At 46.5% G+C, this 21604-nt stretch overlaps 1 protein-coding gene across 4 annotated transcripts in view; it reads left to right on the top strand.

Annotated features, from left to right (window-relative positions):
* The first annotated feature begins 722 nt into the window (after window positions 1-722).
* Window positions 723-21604, top strand: part of spata13 (spermatogenesis associated 13) — a 425777-nt gene continuing 404895 nt past the window's right edge. For 2 of the 4 annotated variants that reach the window (XM_038818099.1, XM_038818101.1), the window contains exon 1: window positions 725-962. In XM_038818099.1, the coding sequence (XP_038674027.1) occupies window positions 948-962 (15 nt within the window). In that variant the 5' untranslated portion in view covers window positions 725-947. Of the gene's footprint in view, window positions 963-21604 lie in introns of all 4 variants that reach the window. The other 2 variants (XM_038818100.1, XM_038818098.1) reach the window with 2 other exon arrangements.

Here is a 21604-nt window from a genome sequence, read left to right on the forward strand (position 1 = left end):
GTGGCACAGTCAAAACAGCAGCTCCAATGATGCACTGTTCTGCTCCAACAGGTTCGGGATAGGGGACAACACTTCAAAAGTCACCCATCAGGGATAGGCTTACAACGTGGCCATCTCCCTCCACAACAGCTTACTGGACAAAAGCAAACTTGCAAGAGGCAGAAATCTGCAACAAATGGTAGCCCCACCCCACCTCGAGCTGACCAGAATTGTACCAGTTTCACTCTCCTCCCCCGCCCATCTGAATTTCTACCTTCTGATGGGGGGGGGGGGGGGGGAAAGAGAGAGAGAACAAACACAGTCAAAAAAAAAGTTCAATTCATACTATCAAGCAAAAATAAATTTGCTCAAACTCGGAAAAATTTAAGTATTCACATGACTGACTGAACATAAAGCAGTTTTTTTTAAATCTGGAAAACAGAAGGAGCAAAGATTAAATCTGCTCATTTCAATGTTATTTCCTCAATACAAAGAAGCAGATAACACTCGATCACCCTACACAACGATACTGATCACATTTCATACGGAAACATTGTCTCCACCCTCCGATGAAAAGCAGAGGGGGGGGGGGGGGGGGGGGGGATGTGATTGCTTTGAGGCAGGAGGTCATCTGATTTATCGTCAACTTACTAACAACCTGTCAATCGCATGCTTAAAAAAATAAAGCAGTTTGGTAGTTTTATTTGGGGGAAGGTGGGTACACAACAAGCAAAAGTGAGTGTTCCTGAAGTCCTTCGCCAGAGCAAACTTTTCACCCTGTAACATGCAAATGTAACAGCAGTGCCCAGGCTGACTCTCCACCCACCAGCGGGCGGCCCCCATTACCGAGCCGTGGGAATCGCCTTTTGAATCGCTTCAATTAAACCGCACGTGAAAGGAGGAAAAGACGGTCATGTGTGGCGGGGCGGGAAGAGCCGAGGATTGAGCCGAGTCCGCCCGCCTCCGGGATGTGGAGGCGCAAAGTAAGTTTATTTTGAGAGAATGATTGTGGTGAGTAATACCAGGGAGAAGGGAGTGATAAAAGAACAGGTGGATTAAGGGGATGTTCGGGTAGATCCGGGGGTGAGGTAAGGCGGACTGCCCTCAGCTGCCGGCTCGAGGCCTGCTCGGTGCCGGGTCGGGTCAGCCCCCCTCCCGCGGCTGGCGATCACCAGAGCCACTTTCACACCAGCTGCAAGGGCACTTTAACCGTCGGCTGTTCGTGTGCAACAAAGTTGTTATGGTTCCTGACGGCGGCTGTGGCTCCATCTCTCAAACTCACCTGCGGCCCTGAGACCGACTCGTTCCGTTAACGGTCACCATGGCAACGCCAACTGCCATTCCGGCTATGCGTCTGCTTAATTACAACAGCTAGTCTGATCGCTTGATCTAGACTTGTCTGTGTGTTTTAAAACCTGCGACAAACTCTCTGATATCAAAGGACTTGAATTCGATGGTGCAGTTTTTATCTGTTTTAAAAAGTCTTCAGTATTTTAGATTGTATAAATAAGGACATTGCAAACTTGGGGCATGCCTCCGTGAGCACAAACAATAAATCACAGCACAACACTTGGGATGAAGTTGTAGCGTGCCTTTTTAATGTAGAAAAACGGGGTGCTTCGGAGGTGCAAAAAGTGTTGGCAAGTCGAAGAGGGAGAGCTTGGTAGTATTGACTAAAAGATGGAAGAGGATGTTAAGTTTTAAGGAGAGAATTCCAGTGAGTGGGTGAATGTCCACGACTGTATTTGTTGTGATGCCATCATTGAAGGCTGTAATTAGAAAAAAAGAGGTATAGTTAGCCGGCAAGCTTGTTGGGCTGGAGGGAAGCGTGAAATAATGGAGGGATTTAAACACGAGGTTTAAGTGCTTTATTTTGAAGCATGGGGACAACTGCGCCGTTGTAGGTCAGTGAACACACAATAGACAACAGTTCGACTGCATTTGTTGTAGATAACAAAGTGAAACTGGCTTACAATCCATTCCCGGCATCCTATTTTGAACAAATATACCGTGCTTATTAAGGCTCTATGTTTTATGTTTGCTGTTTTTAGAATCAGTGTTTTGTGGAATGAAACCTAAAGAGAAAATGCTGGATTTATGCTCACACTGCTATTGACACATTGATGTTCATAATGTAGGTTGAGGAAGCTTCCCTTTTATAACTAAGCTTCAAAATAAGTGATGCATTATTAACATTTTGTTTTGGCACTAATAATATTACATTTTAATGTGGTTTTCATGTTTATAAATAATGGACTTCTGCTTGTGACCATGGAGTGATTGGTCACTTACAAGGCTGGTTTAGCACACTGGGCTAAATCGCTGGCTTTGAAAGCAGACCAAGCAGGCCAGCAAGCACGGTTCAATTCCCGTACCACCCTCCCCGAACAGACGCCGGAATGTGGCGACTAGGGGCTTTTCACAGTAACTTTATTTGAAGCCTACTCGTGACAATAAGCGATTTTCATTTTCATTCATTTTCAAAGTCACAGAAAAGGGCTCTTTTTACCCAGATCCGAGTGGAATGTTGATGAAAAAGCAGAGGTGAATGTTAGAGGAATAGTTTACCCCTGGAATCACCGGACCCGGCAGAAAACTGAGAGATTTGGCTGGTATGTTGAAACAGTCTTGTGCTTCACAGACAGTCTCTTCCAGCGTGCAGGCAGGGGAGGGGCAAGCTGTAAGGCCCCAGATACAGGAACTGATGACTTTTATCAAGGAGGAATTCCATAAACAGAGGAAAGAAATGCATGAAGATCATGCAACGGCCATTGCAGAAGCTGTGGCACCCCTGAAGAGTAATTTGGAGTGGACGGAGAGCTGTTTGGAGGTGCAGGGGTCACAGATTCGGGAGATCGAAGGAGTGATCTCGGACCACAGTGATTGTGTGGTGGCTCTGGAGGTGGAGTTGGGTCTCCTGGGAGACCTTTGTAAAACGCTGAGGGCAAAGGTTGAGGAGCAGGAGAATACCTCGAAGACAGAACCTGCGAATAGTGGGCCTGCCTGAAGGTGTGAGTGCCATGCGGTTCGTCTCAAGGATGCTGGCAGGACTGGTAACAGAAGGGTTGCTAGATACGGCACCTGAAGTGGACTGAGCATAGGTCTCTGAGGCAACAGCCTAGAGCTGGGGAGCCGCCTCGGGCGGTGATCGTGAGACTCCATAAATTTGTGGAGAAAGAAAGAATTCTACGGTGGGCCAGGGAGCAGTGTAGCTGTGACTGGGAGGGAAATAACGTCCGGATTTATCAGGACATCGGAGCCGAGTTGGCAAAACGGCGGACAAGTTTCAACAAGGCCAAGGCGGTGCTGCACCAGCGGCAGATCAGGTTTGGGGTGCTCTACCCGGCAAAATGATGGGTGACATTCGGAGGCCGGGAGTATTATTTTGAGGCCCCAGAAGTGGCCGAAGACTTCATTTAAGGAGCATAAACTGGGGGAGAACTGGCGCTTTCAGAACCCAGGGGGAAGGGAGTATTCCTTCTTTTCACATGTCTATAAGGTGTATTCGAGGATTGATCACTTTGTAGTGGGTCGGGAGATTTTGGTTGGGTTGGAGGGGGCAGAGTATGCAGGGATAGTTATCTCGGACCTTGCAACCCACTGGCTGGATATTCGGTTCAGTACGGGACGAGAGCAGAGGCCGGGGTGGAGGTTTGACTAGGGGTTGTTGGCGGATGGAGGTTTTTGTGATGAGGTGCAGTTGGCGATTACGGATTGTATGGAGTTCAATCAGAATGGGGAGGTATCAGCGGGGATTTTTTTGGGAAGCACTGAAGGCAGTGGTCTGGATTCATTTGCAGTTCGTGTGAATAAGGAAACGAGGACGGAACATGACCGTGTAGTGAGCGAGATAGTTGAGGTAGACAGGGAATATTTGAGAGTGCCCACCGTGGAGGGATTGGCGGGGAGGAAAAAGTTGCAGGGACAATTTGACAGGCTGACAACGGGGAGGGCGGTAGGGCAACTGCGTAGGGCAAGAGGGATGCAATAAGAGTATGGGGAGAAGGCGAGCCGCATGCTGGTGCACCAGCTGCGGAGGCGGGCTGCATCCAGGAAAATACTGAAGATCCGGGCTGGGGATGTGGTGTCAGAGCCAGGGAAGATAAATGAGGCATTTAGAGAGTATTACCAGGGACTTTGAGGCAGACCCAGGAGGAGAGGAGGGGGACATGGGGTGGTTTCTGGACGAGTTGGAATCCCCAGGTGGAGGAAGCAGAGAGGCAGGTGTTGGAGGGACCCCTGGGGCTGGGAATGGTGCTGGATAGTATCAGGGGTATGAAGTCGGGAAGGCCCCTGGGCCAGATGGGTACCCAGCAGAATCTTTAAGGAATTTGTGGCGGACCTCGCACCCCATCTGTTGGGGGCGTTTAGTGAAGCACTAGAGAAGGGGGAGTTGCCAGAGACGATGAAGCAGGCAGTAATCACACTAATCCCTAAAAAAGGGAAGGATCCGGTAGAATGTGGGTCATATGGTCCCATATCACGATTGAACACTGATGTGAAAGTATTGGCTCTATGGCTCTACAGTTGTTGTCGGGAAGGATGGAGGATTGTGTCCCGGGGGTGGTTGCAGAAGATCAAACGGGCTTCGTGAAGGACAGACCGCTCGCGAGTAATATAAGACGGCTGTTGAATGTGGTGATGAATCTGTTGAGAGCTCTGGTACCAGAGGTGTGGTGTCCATGGACGCGGAGAAAACATTTGATCGGGTGGAGTGGCGGTACTTGTTTGAAATTTTGGAAAGGTTTGGGCTGAGATTTGTGGCATGGGTGCGGTTGCTGTATGTGGCGCCAAGAGCGAGGGTGAGGACGAATGATATGAGCTCGTGAAGCTTTGACTTACACAGGGGTACAAGGCAGGGGTGCCCGCTGTCGCCGCTGCTGTTTGTGTTGGCCATAGAGCCATTTCCGATGGCTCTCGGGGTCAGCAGAGTGGCAGGGGATAATGAGGGGACAGAGGGAGCATCGGGTGTCGCTCTATGCTGATGACCCCTTGCTGTATGTTTCGGATCCGTTGGAGAGTATGGGAAGGATTATGGGCCTGTTGGGGAGGTTTGGAGGGTTCTCGGGATACAAGCTGAATGTAGGGAAAAGCGAGGTATTCCCGGTGAATGAGCTGGCACAGCGGGCTAATTTAGGAGGAAGCCATTTACGGTAGCGAGGGATAGGTTTAGTTACTTGGGCATTCGGGTATCGAGGGAATGGACGGGGCTCCCTAAGTGGAACTTAACGAAGCTGGTGGAGGAGGCCAGGGAGGATCTTAAGAGGTGGGATACACTGCACTTAATGTTGGCGGGGAGGGTCCAAGTGGTGAAAATTAATATTCTGCCGACATTCTTGTTTATCTTTCAGGCTCTCCTGACCTTTATACCAAAGGCCTTTTTTCGGAAAGTGGACACAATCATCTCGGACTTTATATGGGCGGGGAAGGTGCCGAGGGTGGGGAGGACCCTGCTGCGGAGGCAGCAGGGGGGCTGGCGTTGCTAAACTTGTTTCATTATTATTGGGCGGCGAATGTGGACAAGGTGCGACGGTGGTGGGAAGGAGAAGGGGTAGAGTGGGTTAGGATGGAGGGGGAATCTTGTGAGGGGTCTAGTTTGAGGGCTATGGTGATGGCAGTGTTGCCAATGGCTCAGAGTAGGTATTCGGGGAGCCCAGTGGTGCAGTCCACGGTGAAGATATGGAATCAGTTGAGGAGGCATTTTAGGGTGGAAGGAATGTCGGTGCTAACGCCACTGTGCGAGAATCATGGATTTGAGCGGGGGGGGGGGGGGGGGGGGGGGGGGGGGGGTGGAGAGTGTATACAGGAGGTGGAAGGAAGTGGGGCTGGTCAAGGTGAGGGATTTGTATTTGGAGGAAGTGTTCGCCAGTCTGGAGGAGCTAAGGGAGAGTGTAGAGCTGCCGAGGGGTAGTGAGTTCAGATATCTACAGGTTAGGGACTTTGTACGAAAGTTCTGGAAGGGGTTCCCTAGATTGCTGGGATACACCCTGCTGGAGCGACTGCTGCTTCCAGATGTGGAAGGGGAGGGAAGAATTGTGGATATTTACATGGCTGGGGGAGCAGGGAAGGGAGCGTGTGGTGAAGATCAAGGAGAAATGGGAAGCAGAGTTGGGAATGGAGGTCAATTGGGGAATATGGAGTGAGGCACTGTGTAGGATAAACGGGACCTCCTCTTGTGCAAGGATGAGCCTGATACAGTTTAAGGTGGTGCACAAGGTGCATATGACTCGGGTGAAAATTAGTGGGTTCTTTCAGAGGGTAGCAGATGAGTGTGAGAGGTGTGGACGGGGGCCAGCGAATCATGCGCACATGGTTTGGGGTTGTGAAAAATTGGGAAGATTCTGGGTGGGAGTGTTCGCGGTCTTAGCCAGGATAGTGGAGGACGGAGTGGACCCGGACCCTTTGGTGGCGATATTTTGGGTTTCAGAGAAGCCGGAGCTCCTGAAGAGGAGGAAGGCCGATGTCTAGGCCTTCGGTTCTCTGATTGCACGGCGACGAATTTTGCTGGAGTGGCGGTCGGCATCGCCACCGGGGGTAGCAGCATGGTTGGGTAACCTGTACGACTTCCTGCGGTTAAATAAGATAAAATGAGTTAAGGGGCTCAGCAGAGGAGTTTGAGAAAAGGTGGGGGCTGTTTGTGACCGTGTTTGAGGAGCTGTTCGTCGCAGGGGGGGTGGGGAGGTTGGGTGATGGGGAGGGGGTGGTTGGAAAAAGGAGAAAAATCTGTATACTGTAGTTGATTCTTGGGAAGAACGTTTCCCAGGGTGTTTATTTGCTCTAACCTACTTTGATGCAAGTTTGAATAAAATGCGTTAAAAAAAAAACAATGTTTATAAATAATGTAATTTGCATCAAAAATGCACACTACATGGCAAACGTTTTCAAGTGGCAATCATCAAGCATGGCCTCCTTTTAAAATCTTTTTTTTGGTGGTACCTTTTGTACTGTAATTATGGCAAGTTGAATCATTTGCTGTTAATTATTGAGGAAATTCTGTTGTTTGTATAAATATATATTAATGCTTCGTATTGAGTTACAAGTGAGTAATCAAATCTCAGATTCTGCAACACCATAACCTGCAAGAATGAAACTCAAGTGGGTTGTGACAAGTCATAAACCACTGGGGATTAAGTTACTTGTCTCCAATAAATTCATTGAGTATCTGTGAAATTATATTAAACATAGTTAAACGCTGCCAGAAGCTAAGGTAAATAATTGGATGAAAGCATAATAATCAGGATTATGTAGCTGAAAGAAATTAAATCATTTGACAATTTTATTAAATTATGTTGAGAACAGTTTACTGAAATTATATCATATAGTCTGTACACTACAGAGTTCCTGAACCAAGTCACTTGACATTCACTGTCAGTGAATATAATGCAGTACCCTTCTGCAACCTTTGATCTTATTGACAATACCATCGTCCCAGTCATTAGTCCCAGTCATTATCCAGATCAGTGAGCTATAGCTAGTTCCAAACTTATTTATCTGATCACAAGTTATTGCACCCCAGAAATTGCTTCTCGTCACTTCTTATGGAATCTATGGAATTTATAGATTACTTATGGAATCTATAAAACATACTCCGGATCTACCCTCTGCTCTCATCTCCAGTATAGGCTGCCTTTAGGTGAAAGCATCCATAAACATGGATCAACTTCCACATACGAGATGACACTCGCCACTATCTATTTCTCCATCTTTCTTGATCCTTCCATTGCCGATGCATTGTCAGACTACTTATCCAGCATTCCAATTTGGATGAGCCACAATTTCCCTCTGTTAAGCATTGGGAAGCTCAAAACCATTTTCAATAGCCCTGCCAGCAATTCCATCCATCTCGCCAAACGTTCTTGGCTGATTCAGACTGTTCACAACATTGATTCAGCAAAAATGACTTGGATTTAAAAAAATATATCAAATATTTTTATTCTCCTTTTTCACATTTCATCAAAATTTACACCCATCAACAAACAATAAGCAGTAATGAACACAATGTATTTTTAAAAAATCCTCTTATCCTCATTTTCATCGATAAACAAACAAATCAAACACAATATCAATCCCCCACACATACCGCCTCCTGCTCAATATACAGACCAAAACATGCAGCCGTACATTCAAGGTAATAAAAAACACAAATTAGCAATCCATAAAAAATTTAACCAAAGACAACAATACTGGCAGCCCCCCCACCCCCCACAATGTTCAATGGCAACAATTCCCGGTTAACCTCCACCCCACAGGACCCGCCTCCAGGCAAGCAGCGAGGCAAAGGCTAACACCTACCCCCGCCTGAGCCAGTCCAGTCTCCTCCTCCCCCCCCCCCCCGGGCCCTGGTTGCAAGAACATGAGCGCTCCAACAGACCCCTCACATTCCCTTAACTACCCTAACTGGGGATCTCTATTTTTTCCATTGTTACCATCGAGCTCCTCCACCCCCTCCCAGAATCCTCTTATTTACTTCCTCTCAAACACCTCACCCAATATCGGAACACTCCCCCAACTTTTCACACCTCCTAGGCCCATCGAAACCTGTTCTACAAGGCTCTGTTGGCTGCAGCCCCCCCTCTTCCCCCCCCCCCCCCCCCCCCAACCACACTCCCGTTCCTGCAGCATTGCTACGTCTGCCTTCAAGCTTTTAAGCTGCACAAGCACCCATGACGTCTTTACTGGACTTCCCAACCCCCATCACGTTCCACGTGACTATCCTAACTGGGGGTCTTCTCTCCTCCCCCCCCCCCCCCCCCCCCCCCCCCCCAACCATTCTTATCTACCATCATCATACCACCGAGCCGTGCCCAAAGAGCCTGACCCGCCCCTCTTGAAAAAACCTCACCCAGTATCGATTCTCCGTCCCTCCCCGCTCACCTTGTTGGCCCATTGTAATCTGCTAATCTGATAATTTGTAACAGAACATTAACAGCATTAATCAGGCTCCAAAGTCTGCAGCCCACCTTGCCTCCCGTTCAATAACCGACTTTAGTTCGCTAGTGCAAGGGCCCCCCTGCAAGTAAGTTACAATGAGCAGAAAGTCATAACATCTATACATTTTCCAGCTCCCCAATCACAGCCCATGACCTCTCTGCAGTTCCACTCCTTACTTCTTCTGTCCCAAGGCTTCTGCCTTCTCGAACGCCTCAGCCGCCTCCACAGTCTCAAAATAAAAATCTTTGGTGTTGTACATCACCCTAAGCTTTGCCGAGTACACCATACCAAATCGCACCCCAGTATTGTAGAGTGTTGTCTTTACTTGGCCGAACGCCACTCGTCTCTTCAAGTCCTGGTATATTTGAACTCCAGCACCAGCCCACTGCACCTCCCGGTTCTGCTTTGCCCAGCTTAACACCCTCTCCTTCATGTGGCATTTATGGAAGCAGATCATTACTGCTCTTGGTGGCTCAGTTACTTTTGGCTTTGGCCTTAACGACTGATGCGCTCAGTCCAGTTCACACCGGGAGGGCTTCTCACCCTCCCCCATCAACTCCGCCAGCATCTTAGCGAAGTTGGCCTCCAGCAAGCCCACAATCTTCAAATTGTGCTGCCTCGAGCGGTACACCAAATCTTCGGGCTTTGCTTGAAGCCCTCTGCGCTCCATCACCCTCCGCAGCTCGTTCTCCATCGAGGAGAGCTGGTCGCTGTGCTGTGACACGGACTCCTCCACTTCCTTCATCTTCTCGCCCTGCTCTTTCATCTCGGCTGATGTCTGCCGCAGCTATCCTCACCGGGGAAATTGCCTCCTCCACCAACGATTTCAGTGCGACCGCCATCTCCTTCCTTAAAAAATAAAAAAAATTTTTATTCAAATTTTCAAAAAATATCAAAAACAGAAAATACTAAGAACAGAAAGAACAAACCCCCCCCCCCCCCGCCATGTATACAAAAAAGAAGAAATAAATTAACGCCCGTCATTAGCAAAGAACATATATACACACGTCCCTTCAGCCTAAATGCTATCTCCTTCCTTAACGCCTCCATGTGCCTCGCAAACTGCTGTTTTGGCTCCACAGCCATCACGTCGGTCATCTTTTCTACCGTAAGCAGTGCAGTCCCACTATGTGGTCCAGCCTCCGCCATCTTGCCAGCCCTTTTGCTAGCCCTCTCACTCAATGGCGAACCCTTGTTTCCTCCCCTCTTCTCAACTGTTTCTTGCGGTCCTTTTCGCACCCTTTATCAAATTATTATCTCTCTTTCTTCAATCCTCCAAAAATTACCCCTGGGACAGGACTTCAAACCTCCTTAAAAATACATCTCAAGCGGGAGCCACCCAACCTATGACTTCCCCTCTACATGCCGTCACCGGAAGTTCAACGCTTGGATTTATATGGTATCTTTCACGTAATAAGATATCACCAGGCAGTTCACTGGATCATAACCAGACAAAATTGACACACAACCGGGGCAGCGCGGTAGAACATTGATCAGCACAGTTGCTTCACCGCTCCAGGGTTCCAAGTTCGATTCCCGGCTCGGTCACTGTCTGTGCAGAGTCTGCACGTTCTCCCCGTGTCTGCGTGGGTTTCCTCCCACAGTCCAGATGTGCAGGTTAGGTGGATTGGCCATGCTAAATTGCCCTTTGTGTCCAAAAAGGTTAAGTGGGGGATTACTGGGTTACAGGGATAGGGTAAATACGTCGGCTTGAGTAGGGTGCTCTTTGTAAGGGCCGGTGCAGACTCGATGGGCTGAATGGTCTCCTTCTGCACTGTAAATTCTATGAAATTTGATCAATCCATTTTAACCATATATAATGTAATTTTAGTGTGACTTTTGGAAGTTTAGATAAATATGACTTGTATCCATATAAGGGTTCAGTTTTCACTTTGGGCACGCTCTGCCAACTGAGCAAAAAGTAAAGTTATGGTTCAAATTTCTAAATAAACCTAATGTATTCCATTAACTGTTCAATTTGTCAACATAATAAAATATTGTAAGGCCCCCTTAGCATAACTGAGACAAGACAAAACGTGAGGGCTTAAGTGGGTCGGTGAAGGTTTGATGGGCCGAACTGCCTCCTTCTGCACTGTATGTTCTGTTACAAGTTATCAGAATTTCTAAAGTAAATGATTGAACAGAAATACTCAACCCTTGTTCCTTGAAGCTGTCTCTACGCAGGTGATGTTGTCTTTGTTCTCTTTTGATGCCTTCTATTATCTTGCTCTTCCTCCTTTGCTGCTGTGTGCATCGAGGTTTCTATTATCATACCCTCCCAAGGTAGCATGGTGGTGCAGTGGTTAGCACTGCTGCCTCAGGGCGCTGAGGATCTGGGTCCGATCCCGGACCTGGATCACAGTCCGCGTGGAGTTTGCACACTCCCCATGTCTCATGCGTCTCACCCCCACAACCTAAAGATGTGCAGGGTAGGTGGATTGACCATGCTAAATTGTCCCTTAATTGATGTGCAGTTCTGCATTTGGATAAACTATTTAGATTGACTTGGTAAGCTAGGAATGTGTGTGGATGTTTTGAAACATTAAGCTGAATAAAAATGTAACTATGAAACAGTCCTTTGAAATATGCTAAGGTAGCAGGTCAGGGAAGTAATGGGTGAAGGCCGTGAAGGGCATGTTAATATAAATGGGAGTAATTATTTATTTACAGAGTTGTCAGTTGGAATGGGTTGCCAGGAAAAGTGATCAAGGGCATGACACTGAATTCATTTACAACTACATAACCGGATTGGTATTCTGGAAAGATGAGTTCAAAGAGGATGAATGGCTTTCTTTCTTCAAACTTATTTAGCACAGTTTTAATTTTTATTTTAATATATTTTTATTATAAGTGCAATAAGGTAACAAAAGAAATCCGTGCAAAACAGGAACAGAACAGAAAACTAGCAATTGCAAGACACAATAAATTCAGGACATTATGCTTAAGCTCATTAGCACAGTTGCTTCACAGCTCTAGGGTCCCAGGTTCAATTTCCTGGATCACTGTCTGTGCGGAGTCTGCACGTTCTCCCCGTGTCTGCTTGGGTTTCCTCCGGTTTCCTCCCATAAGTCCCGAAAAGGCGTGCTTATTGGGTGTTAGGTGAATTGGACATTCTAAATTCTCCCTCTGTATACCTGAACAGGTGCCGGAATGTGGCGACTAGGGGCTTTTCGCACTAACTTCATTACAGTGTTAAAGTAAGCCTACTTTGTGTCAATAAAGATAAAAATTATAATAATTAAGGAACGTGTATCTCTAGTTTATATAATTGATTAATTCTACAACAGATTAACAAATTGAGCGTGGGGAAAAAGAACAGTTCAGCTCAAGATGCATGTCTTTATACATTGTGATATCAAGACAAATGAAATGAATTAGCTCATGCAAATCCCAACGGGGTTAAGTCAGCCAAAGTGGAGCCTATGAATTTAAGATAGAGGTTCCATACTTACAGAATGCATCAGACTTAGAACACCTGTTAAGAATTCCATAATTAGCCTATGCCAGTTTTTAATTGAGGAATATTTGCCACTAATCCAGAAGCATAGGATATTCTTGCGAGCTGCAATGGTCAGGATATTATAAAGCCTCTTTGTTAGAATCAGTAATTCACCCACCTGGAAGACCCAGAATCAGGATCACAGGATTAGGCTCTATTAAAAATCCTCTCCAGTTCCCTGAGTGCACCAGACCAATAGGATCACAGGTCCCTTAAGCAATGTATGTAATCACTCTTGACTACATGGCACAGCGGGGATGTAGCTGGATCAAACCTTTTCCCTACGTGTTGTTTGTTTGTGTAGATGGTGGGGGTAGTTGGGAAAGGGGTATTAAATAGTGCAGTTACATTTTTTGTCAATTTAATGATCCTGTATGCAATAAAAGGTCATTTGTGTTTTAAATTTTAAAAACTGGTGACTGTAGTTTGGTGCACTGAGTGCTGAATTTGGGTGCATTTGAGTGCTATAGTGAGAGTTTGGTGACTGAGGGATATTAAGGGTTTATTTTATTTTTATCTAAAGTCTAGTCTTTTACTTAGTTAATTAACTTAAAAGTTACTGTTTGGTTGAGAAGGTGAATTTTCAATCAGCTTTAAACAAAGGTTCTACTTGTAACTACTTGCAGCTGGAGCTTGTTAATTCGATTAGGCCAATTTTCAGAGGCTAGACTCAGTGTAAAGGTGAGCCAGCTTACAGTGCAGACTTTGTTTGCACTCAGTGCTGAATTTGGTGCATTTGAGTGCTATAGTGAGAGTTTGGTGACTGAGGGAGTAAGGTGCTCCTTTCATTTCATTTCCTACATTTCCTAAAAGAGCGTGAAGGGAGCCGGGAGTTTACAGAGAGTACAGCTGACTGGGAGCAGAGTCAGAGGGCGGAGTTCCAGTTGGTCCACAGTGCATCTGTATTCTGTAAGGTAAGAGGGGATGGAGGCTAGGGCAGCTGCATGCTCCTCTTGTAGGATGTGGGTGGTGAGGGATACCACCTTGTGTCCCCACTGACTATACCTGCGGGAAATGCACCCAACTTCAGCTCCTCGGAGACCGTGTTAGGGAGCTGGATGAACTTCGGATCATCCGGGAGGCAGAGGGGGTAATAGAGAAGAGTTACAGGGAGGTAGCCACACCCAAGGTGTACAGGACAAGAGTCAGGGGAAAGAAAACAAACGGGCAGACAGTGCAGGGATATCTCATGGCCGTTCCCCTTCAAAACAAGTATACCATTTTGGATGCTGTTGGGGGGGATGACCTACCGGAGGAAGGCCCTAGCGGCCAGGTCTCTGGCACAGAGTCTGGCTCTGGGGCTCAGAAGGGAAGGGGGGAGAACAGAAAAGCAATAGTGATTGGAGACTCGATGGTAAGAGGAATAGATGGAAGATTCTGTGGTCGCGAGCGAGACTCCTGCAAGGTATGTTGCCTCCCGGGTACCAGGGCCAGGGATGTCTCGGATCGTGTCTTCAGGATCCTTAAGGGGGAGGGTGAGCAACGAGAAGTGTGGTGCACATTGGTAACAACGACGTAGGTAGGAAAAGGGGTGTGAGTGCAATAAACGAACTTAGGGAGTTAGGCTGGAAGTTAAAAGCCAGGACAGACAGACAGTTGTCATCTCTGGTTTGTTGCCGGTGCCACGTGATAGCAAGGCTAGGAATAGGGAGAGAGTGCAGTTGAACATGTGGCTGCAAGAATGGTGTAGGAGGGGGGCTTCAGGTATTTGGATAATTGGAACGCATTCTGGGGAAATTGGGACCTGTACAAGCAGGACGGCTTGCATCCGAACCAGAGGGGCACCAATATCCTGGGAGGAAGGTTTTCTAGTACTCTTCGGGAGGGTTTAAACTAATTTGGCAGGGGAATGGGAACCAAACTTGTAGTCCAGCAACTAAGGTCGCCGATGTTCAGGACATAAAAGCGTGTAGTGAGGCAGTGGGGAAGGTAACACTGACAAAGGAGAGTACTTGCAGGCACAGAGATGGGTTGAAGTGTGTATACTTCAACGCAAGAAGCATCAGGAATAAGGTGGGTGAACTTAAGGCATGGATCGGTACTTGGGACTACGATGTGGTGGCCATCACGGAAACTTGGATTGAAGAGGGGCAGAAATGGTTGTTGGGGGTTCCTGGTTATAGATGTTTCAATAAGATTAGGGAGGGTGGTAAAAGAGGTGGGGGGGATTGCATTATTAATTAGAGATAGTATAACAGCTGCAGAAAGGCAGTTCGAGGAGAATCTGCCTACTGAGGTTGTATGGGTTGAAGTCAGAAATAGGAAAGGAGCAGTCACCTTGTTGGGAGTTTTCTATAGGCCCCCCCAAAAACAGCAGAGATGTGGAGGAACAGATTGGGGAACAGATTTTGGAAAGATGCAGAAGTCACAGGGTAGTAGTCATGGGTGACTTCAACTTCCCAAATATTGAGTGGAAACTCTTTAGATCAAATAGTTTGGATGGGGTGGTTTTTGTGCAGTGTGTCCAGGAAGCTTTTCTAACACAGTATGTAGATTGTCTGACCAGAAGGGAGGCCATATTGGATTTGGTACTTGGTAATGAACCAGGGCAAGTGATAGATTTGTTAGTGGGGGAGCATTTTAGAGATAGTGACCACAATTTTGTGACTTTCACTTTAGTAATGGAGAGGGATAGGTGTGTGCAACAGGACAAGGGTTACAATTGGGGGAAGGGTAAATACGATGCTGTCAGACAAGAACTGAAGTGCATAAGTTGGGAACATAGGCTGTCAAGGAAGGACACAATTGAAATGTGGAACTTGTTCAAGGAACAGATACTAGGTGTCCTTGATATGCATGTCCCTGTCACGCAGGGAAGAGATGGTCGAGTGAGGGAACCATGGTTAACAAGAGAGGTTGAATGTCTTGTTAAGAGGAAGAAGGATACTTATGTAAGGCTGAGGAAACAAGGTTCAGATAGGGCGCTGGAGGGATACAAGATAGCCAGGAGGGAACTGAAGAAAGGGATCAGGAGAGCGAAGAGAGGGCATGAAAAACCTTTTGGCGGGTAGAATCAAGGAAAACCCTCGAGGCCTTTTACACATATGTGAGAAATATGAGAATGACTAGAGCGAGGGTGGGTCCGATCGAGGACAGTAGCGGGAGATTGTTTATTGAGTCAGAAGAGATAGGAGAGGTCTTGAACGAGTACTTTGCTTCAGTATTTATGAATGAGAGGGGCCATATTGTTGGAGAGGACAGTGTGAAACAGACTGGTAAGCTCGAGGAGATACTTGTTAGGAAGGAAGATGTGTTGGGCATTTTGAAAAACTTGAGGATAGACCAGTCCCCCGGGCCTGACGGGATATATCCAAGGATTCTATGGGAAGCAAGAGATGATATTGCAGAGCCGTTGGCAATGATATTTTCGTCCTCACTGTCAACAGGGATGGTACCAGGGGATTGGAGAGTGGCGAATGTCATGCCCCTGTTCAAAAAAGGGAATAGGGATAACCCTGGGAATTACAGGCCAGTTAGTCTTACTTCGATGGTAGGCAAGTAATGGAAAGGGTACTGAGGGATAAGATATCTGAGCATCTGGAAAGATACTGCTTGATTAGGGATAGTCAGCATGGATTTGTGAGGAGTAGTTCTTGCCTCACAAGTCTTATTGAATTCTTTGAGGAGGTGACCAAGCACGTGGATGAAGGAAAAGCAGTGGATGTGGTGTACATTGATTTTAGTAAGGCAATTGATAAGGTTCCCCATGGTAGGCTTATGCAGAAAATAAGGAGGCATGGGATAGTGGGAAATTTGGCCAGTTGGATAATGAACTGGCTAACCAATAGAAGTCAGAATGGTGGTGGATGGCAAATATTCAGCCTGGAGCCCAGTTACCTGTGGCGTACCGCAGGGATCCGTTCTGGGCCCTCTGCTGTTTGTAATTTTCATTAATGTCTTGGATGAGGGAGTTGAAGGGTGGGTCAGTAAATTTGCAGACAATACGAAGATTGGTGGAGTTGTGGATGGTGAGGAGGGCTGTTGTCGGCTGCAAAGAGACATAGATAGGATGCAGAGCTGGGCTGAGAAGTGGCAGATGGGGTTTAACCCTGAAAAGTGTGAGGTTGTCCATTTTGGAAGGACGAATATGAATGCGGAATACAGGGTTAACGGTAGGGTTCTTGGCAATGTGGAGGAGCAGAGAGATCTTGAGGTCTATGTTCATAGATCTTTGAAAGTTACCACTCAAGTGGATAGAGCTATGAAGAAGGCCTATGGTGTGCTAGCGTCCATTAGCAGAGGGATTGAATTTAAGAGCCGTGAGGTGATGATGCAGCTGTACAAAACCTTGGTAAGGCCACATTTGGAGTACTGTGTGCAGTTTTGGTTGCCTCACTTTAGGAAGGATGTGGAAGCTTTGGAAAAGGTGCAAAGGAGATTTACCAGGATGTTGCCTGGAATGGAGAGTAGGTCTTACGAGGAAAGGTTGAGGGTACTCGGCCTTTTCTCATTCGAATGGAGAAGGATGAGGGGCGACTTGATAGAGGTTTATAAGATGATCAGGGGAATAGATAGAGTAGACAGTCAGTCTTTTTCCCCGGGTGGAACAAACCATTACAAGGGAACATAAATTTAAGGTGAATGGTGGAAAATATAGGGGGGATGTCAGAGGTAGGTTCTTTACCCAGAGAGTAGTGGGAGCATGGAAGGCACTGCTTGTGGAAGTAGTTGAGTCGGAAACATTAGGGACCTTCAATCGGCTATTGGATAGGTACATGGATTACGGTAGAATGATGGGGTGTAGATTAATTTGTTCTTAATCTGGGACAAAAGTTCGGCACAACATCGTGGGCCGAAGGGCCTGTTCTGTGCTGTATTTTTCTATGTTTTGTGTCTAAGACTAGGTGTTATATGCAGATGGTATGTTAGCATGAACTGGGTCTCCTTTATTTTATTACAAACCAAAGTTTTACCGGCATAGAATTACTACAGTGCAGAAGGAGGCCATTCGGTCCATCGAGTCTGCACCCACTCTCTGAAAGAGTATCCTACCTAGGCCCACTCCCCGCCCTATCCCCGTAACATATGTTGCACGTTTTACTATGGGCGTAAAACGCGTTTATTGGGGTGTATTAACTTCCAAGTGCTTAACACCGCTAGGCTCTGTTGTATGTATTTATTCAGCTTTAGGAGTCGCCAGTTGCCGTATAGACAACGTCACTAGTATTCCAAGGTCAAGTTCAAAGTAATAAAGACGATACACCGATTAGTAAGGTCCAAACGATAATATTTATTATACAGTAATAATAAATATTCATGCACACACTAAGAGACTAAGCTATGACTAAACTAAAGTAATCAGAATACTTATCTAACAGGAACAGGCAAGGTCAGGGAGCGAGGCCTTCGTCCTGGTCTTGGGGCTGCAACCTTCAGCAAGCGTTCTGGTCACTGGGGGTTCTAGCGGGCTTAGTTCGCGTAGCGAGCGTCGTACTGGCACTTACGGTTCGGCGGCTGGTGCTCAACGGCTGGAGTCAGTGGATCTTCAAAGTAGTGGTCAGAGCCGGAGCACGGAAAAACAGACCGGACAACACGAGGTCCCTATCTTTTATAGGGGTTCCATTGTCCTTCCCTCTTCTCGGGCGGGCTCTACCTATTGGATCAATTTCTTATCGATACTGGATTAATTCCCCAATGCGAGGGGGTCTCCGTGATGGAGGGGGCGTTTCTTATGTCCTTTTGTTTGGAGGTTTCTGGTGCCTCGATGTCTGGGCCTTGATTAGAATGTGTCCATTCAGAACCAAATGTATCTATTGTGTGGGTGTTCAAGTCTGATGGCCTCATTAGCATGCAAAGCGTTTTGCCATTTGCACCTAGCTAAGGTCTTCTCACCTGAGCCCAAACTGGTTTCTGCTGCTGCAGAATGCAAACTGCTCTTTGCAGACTGCTGTTCTGGCTAAACTGTCTGTTTCCCAGCAGTCTTAGCGGTTGACCTATTTTGTAGCTCAGCATCCATTTTAGGTGGCTACACATAACCTGCACGTCTTTGGACATTAGCATAGCCAATCTACCTAACCTGCACATCTTTCAACCATGTGAGGAAACCGGAGCACCATAGGAAACCCACACAGACAAGTGGAGAAAGTGAAAACTCCACACAGACAGTCACCCAAGGTTGGAATTGAACCTGGGTCCTTGGTGCTGTGAGGCAGCAGTGCTAACCACTGTGCCGTCCATAGTTCCATATATTACACCATGTTTCCTAATCAATATTGATTGCTCAATCCTTGCTAATGCAGGATGTAGAATTAAAAAAATTGTGGAACTTGCTAATTAATAGTTCGGGTGCCACAGAATTTAAGATTCTTTCCATTGGGGAAATTGAGGAGTCAAGACGCAAAGTTGTCATCTTAAGGACGAAGTCTCAAAAAAAAAGTGGTTTGGGATGTCAAATTGTTGACCGTTGCCCAAAGGATGATAAGGAAGCATTTCTGAACAAGTCTCCTAGCTTACAAATGCCTCTATCTCGCAAAAGTGTCAAATCCATAGTCAATTAGACAGGGTGGAATGTCGGGGCTGCCCTGCATAGGGGAGAGAGCAGAAGTCAGTTTAAATCTCCATTCTAATAAACGGACTAATCTCCATGTTCTAAGAGTGTTAATAATAATAGGATTATCACACTTGACAGAACCTGCCTTAAAGTAACCAAAGAACAAGGCCTGTAGATGCAGACGGTAAATGGACTGGTCTGCTTCAATATCGAGCCAAATAGCTGAAGGGTCTCGAGCCAGATAGGTGAAGGGGCCTTCTTAAACACAATCCCTTACTTTTATTATTTTTTTAAATTTAGAGTATCCAATTCATTTTTTCCAATTAAGGGGCAATTTACCGTGGCCAATCCACCTACCCTGCACATCTTTTGGGTTGTGGGGCAAAACCCATGCAAACATGGGGAGAATGTGCAAATTCCACACAGACAGTGACCCAGAACCGGGATCGAACCTGGGACCACAGCGCCGTGAGGCAACCATGCTAACCACTTGCGCCACCGTGCTGCCCAACACAATCCCTTATTAATCTTAAATGAGAGATCCAACTGATCTAGTCTAATACCCGGGTTACCCAAACCTCCCTTAATCCCTAGGAGCTGGATGGAGCTAAACAAATTTAAGGTGAGACTTCTTGTTCCAAACAAATGAACTATTGATTTCCTTAACAAATCTAGCAGACAGTGATATAGGCAGCATCTGCAGGGGATACAACAATCTAGGCATCATGTTCATTTTTATTAGGGCAGTTCTTTTCTGCCAAGAAACAGGCAGGGCTGACCAACGTGCAGAACTTCCTCTCTGCATCAGTGGTGCCATTGTAGTGAGAGGTTGAACAGTTTAGGCTTGTACTCTAGAGTTTAGAAGAATGAAAAGGAGGTCAAATTGAGGTATACAAGGTGATAAAAGGTGTGGATAAAATAGACATGGAATGGGTGCTTCCTCATGTGGGGCATTCTAGAATGAGAGATTATAGACTTGGGGTAAGAAGTAGCACATTTAAAACTGATTTGAGGAGAAACTACATCTCCCAAAGGGTTGTGAGTCTGTGGAATTCACTATCCCAGATTGCAGTGGATGCTGGGACAGCGAGTACATTTTAAGGAGGTGTTCGACAGATTTTAAATTGGCAATGAATTGAAGAGTTATGGAGAACAGGCAGGACGGTGAAGTTGAGGCTCGGATGAGATCAGCCATGATCAAATAGCGGAGCAGACTCGATGGACCAAATGGCCTAATTCTGCTCCTATACCTTTTGAACTTGTGGTGGAGAGGATTGACAAATTTCTAGGTGTAAACATCACCAACAATCTGTCGTGGTCCACCCATATTGATTCACATCAGAGCCTATACTTCCACAGGAAATTAAGGAAATTCCGCATGTCCACATTGACTCTAACCAATTTTTATAGATGCACCACAGAAAGTGTCCTATCTGGCAGCATCACAGCTTGGTATGGAAACTGTGTGGTCCAAAACTGTAAGAAATTACAGAGAGTTGTGACGACAGCCTGGCCCATCACGCCAACCCACCTCCCAGCCATTGACTCTGTGTACACCTCCCGCTGCCTTGGGAAAGGGGGCTGCATAATCAAAGACTCCCTTCCGGGCTATTGTCTCTTCCAACCTCTTCCATCGGGCAGAAGATACAAAAGTCTGAGAACACGCTCCAACAGATTAAAAAACAGCTTCTTCCCAGCTGTCACCAGACTCCTGAAAGGCCCTCTTATTAACTGAACTGATCTCTCTACGCATCTTCTCTACAGTTTCAGCACTATATTCTGTTGTAGCACTTCACCCGATGTTTATGTCTATGTTTTACATGTGTATTTATCGTATGTGCTATGTTTTTCATGTATGGAGCGATCTGCCTGGACTGCACGCACAACAATACTTTTCACTGTTCCTCCGTACACGTGACAAATCCAAATCAAATTCAAAGTCCCACCTAATAGATGCAAACAGGAGCAGCACGGTGGCACATTGGTTAACACTGCTGCCTCACAGCTCCAGGGACCCGGGTTCAATTCCGGCTTCGGGTGCCTGTCTGCATGGCGTTTGCACTTTCTTCCTGTGTCTGTGTGGGGTTAAGTAGGATGCTCTTTCCAAGGGCCGTTGCAGACCTGATGGGCCGAATGACCCTCTTCTGCACTGTACATTCTATGATTCTATGAACTGCCTCATAAAATATATTTAAAAAGTGTATTTAAGAAAAAATAATAAACGCTAGCAACCGAATTGTTCCCATATAGCTGCCTGAAGGAAAGAGTAATTGAAACACCCAGATACTTAAATCCCAAGGGGGGAGCATCTGAAAGGGAAATTAGCAAGAGGAGGAGGTTTACCTCGACTCACCCACCAGCATAGCCTCGGACTGAATAAAGTTGATCTTCTAACCAGGCACTATAGAGGGCACTAAATCTATCCACCACATCAATAATGGCAGGAACCAAGACACCCGGATCCGATACAAACACCAGCATGCTGTCTATATAAAGCATGATCTTGTCTTGCCTTCCCCCACATTCTAATCCTGACACTAGAGGGGCTTTTCTGAAAAACTCCACCAGTGGCTCAATAGCCAACGCAAACAACAAGGGGGGATAGAGGACACTCCTCTTTGGAGCCCAAAGTTCTTTGACTTGAAACCATTTTTGAGCACAGCCGCCACAGGTCTATGATCCAACATTTGAATCCACTTAATGTA

Source organism: Scyliorhinus canicula, chromosome 14 (genome assembly GCF_902713615.1).
Source record: "Scyliorhinus canicula chromosome 14, sScyCan1.1, whole genome shotgun sequence".
Classification (NCBI taxonomy): Eukaryota; Metazoa; Chordata; class Chondrichthyes; order Carcharhiniformes; family Scyliorhinidae; genus Scyliorhinus; species Scyliorhinus canicula.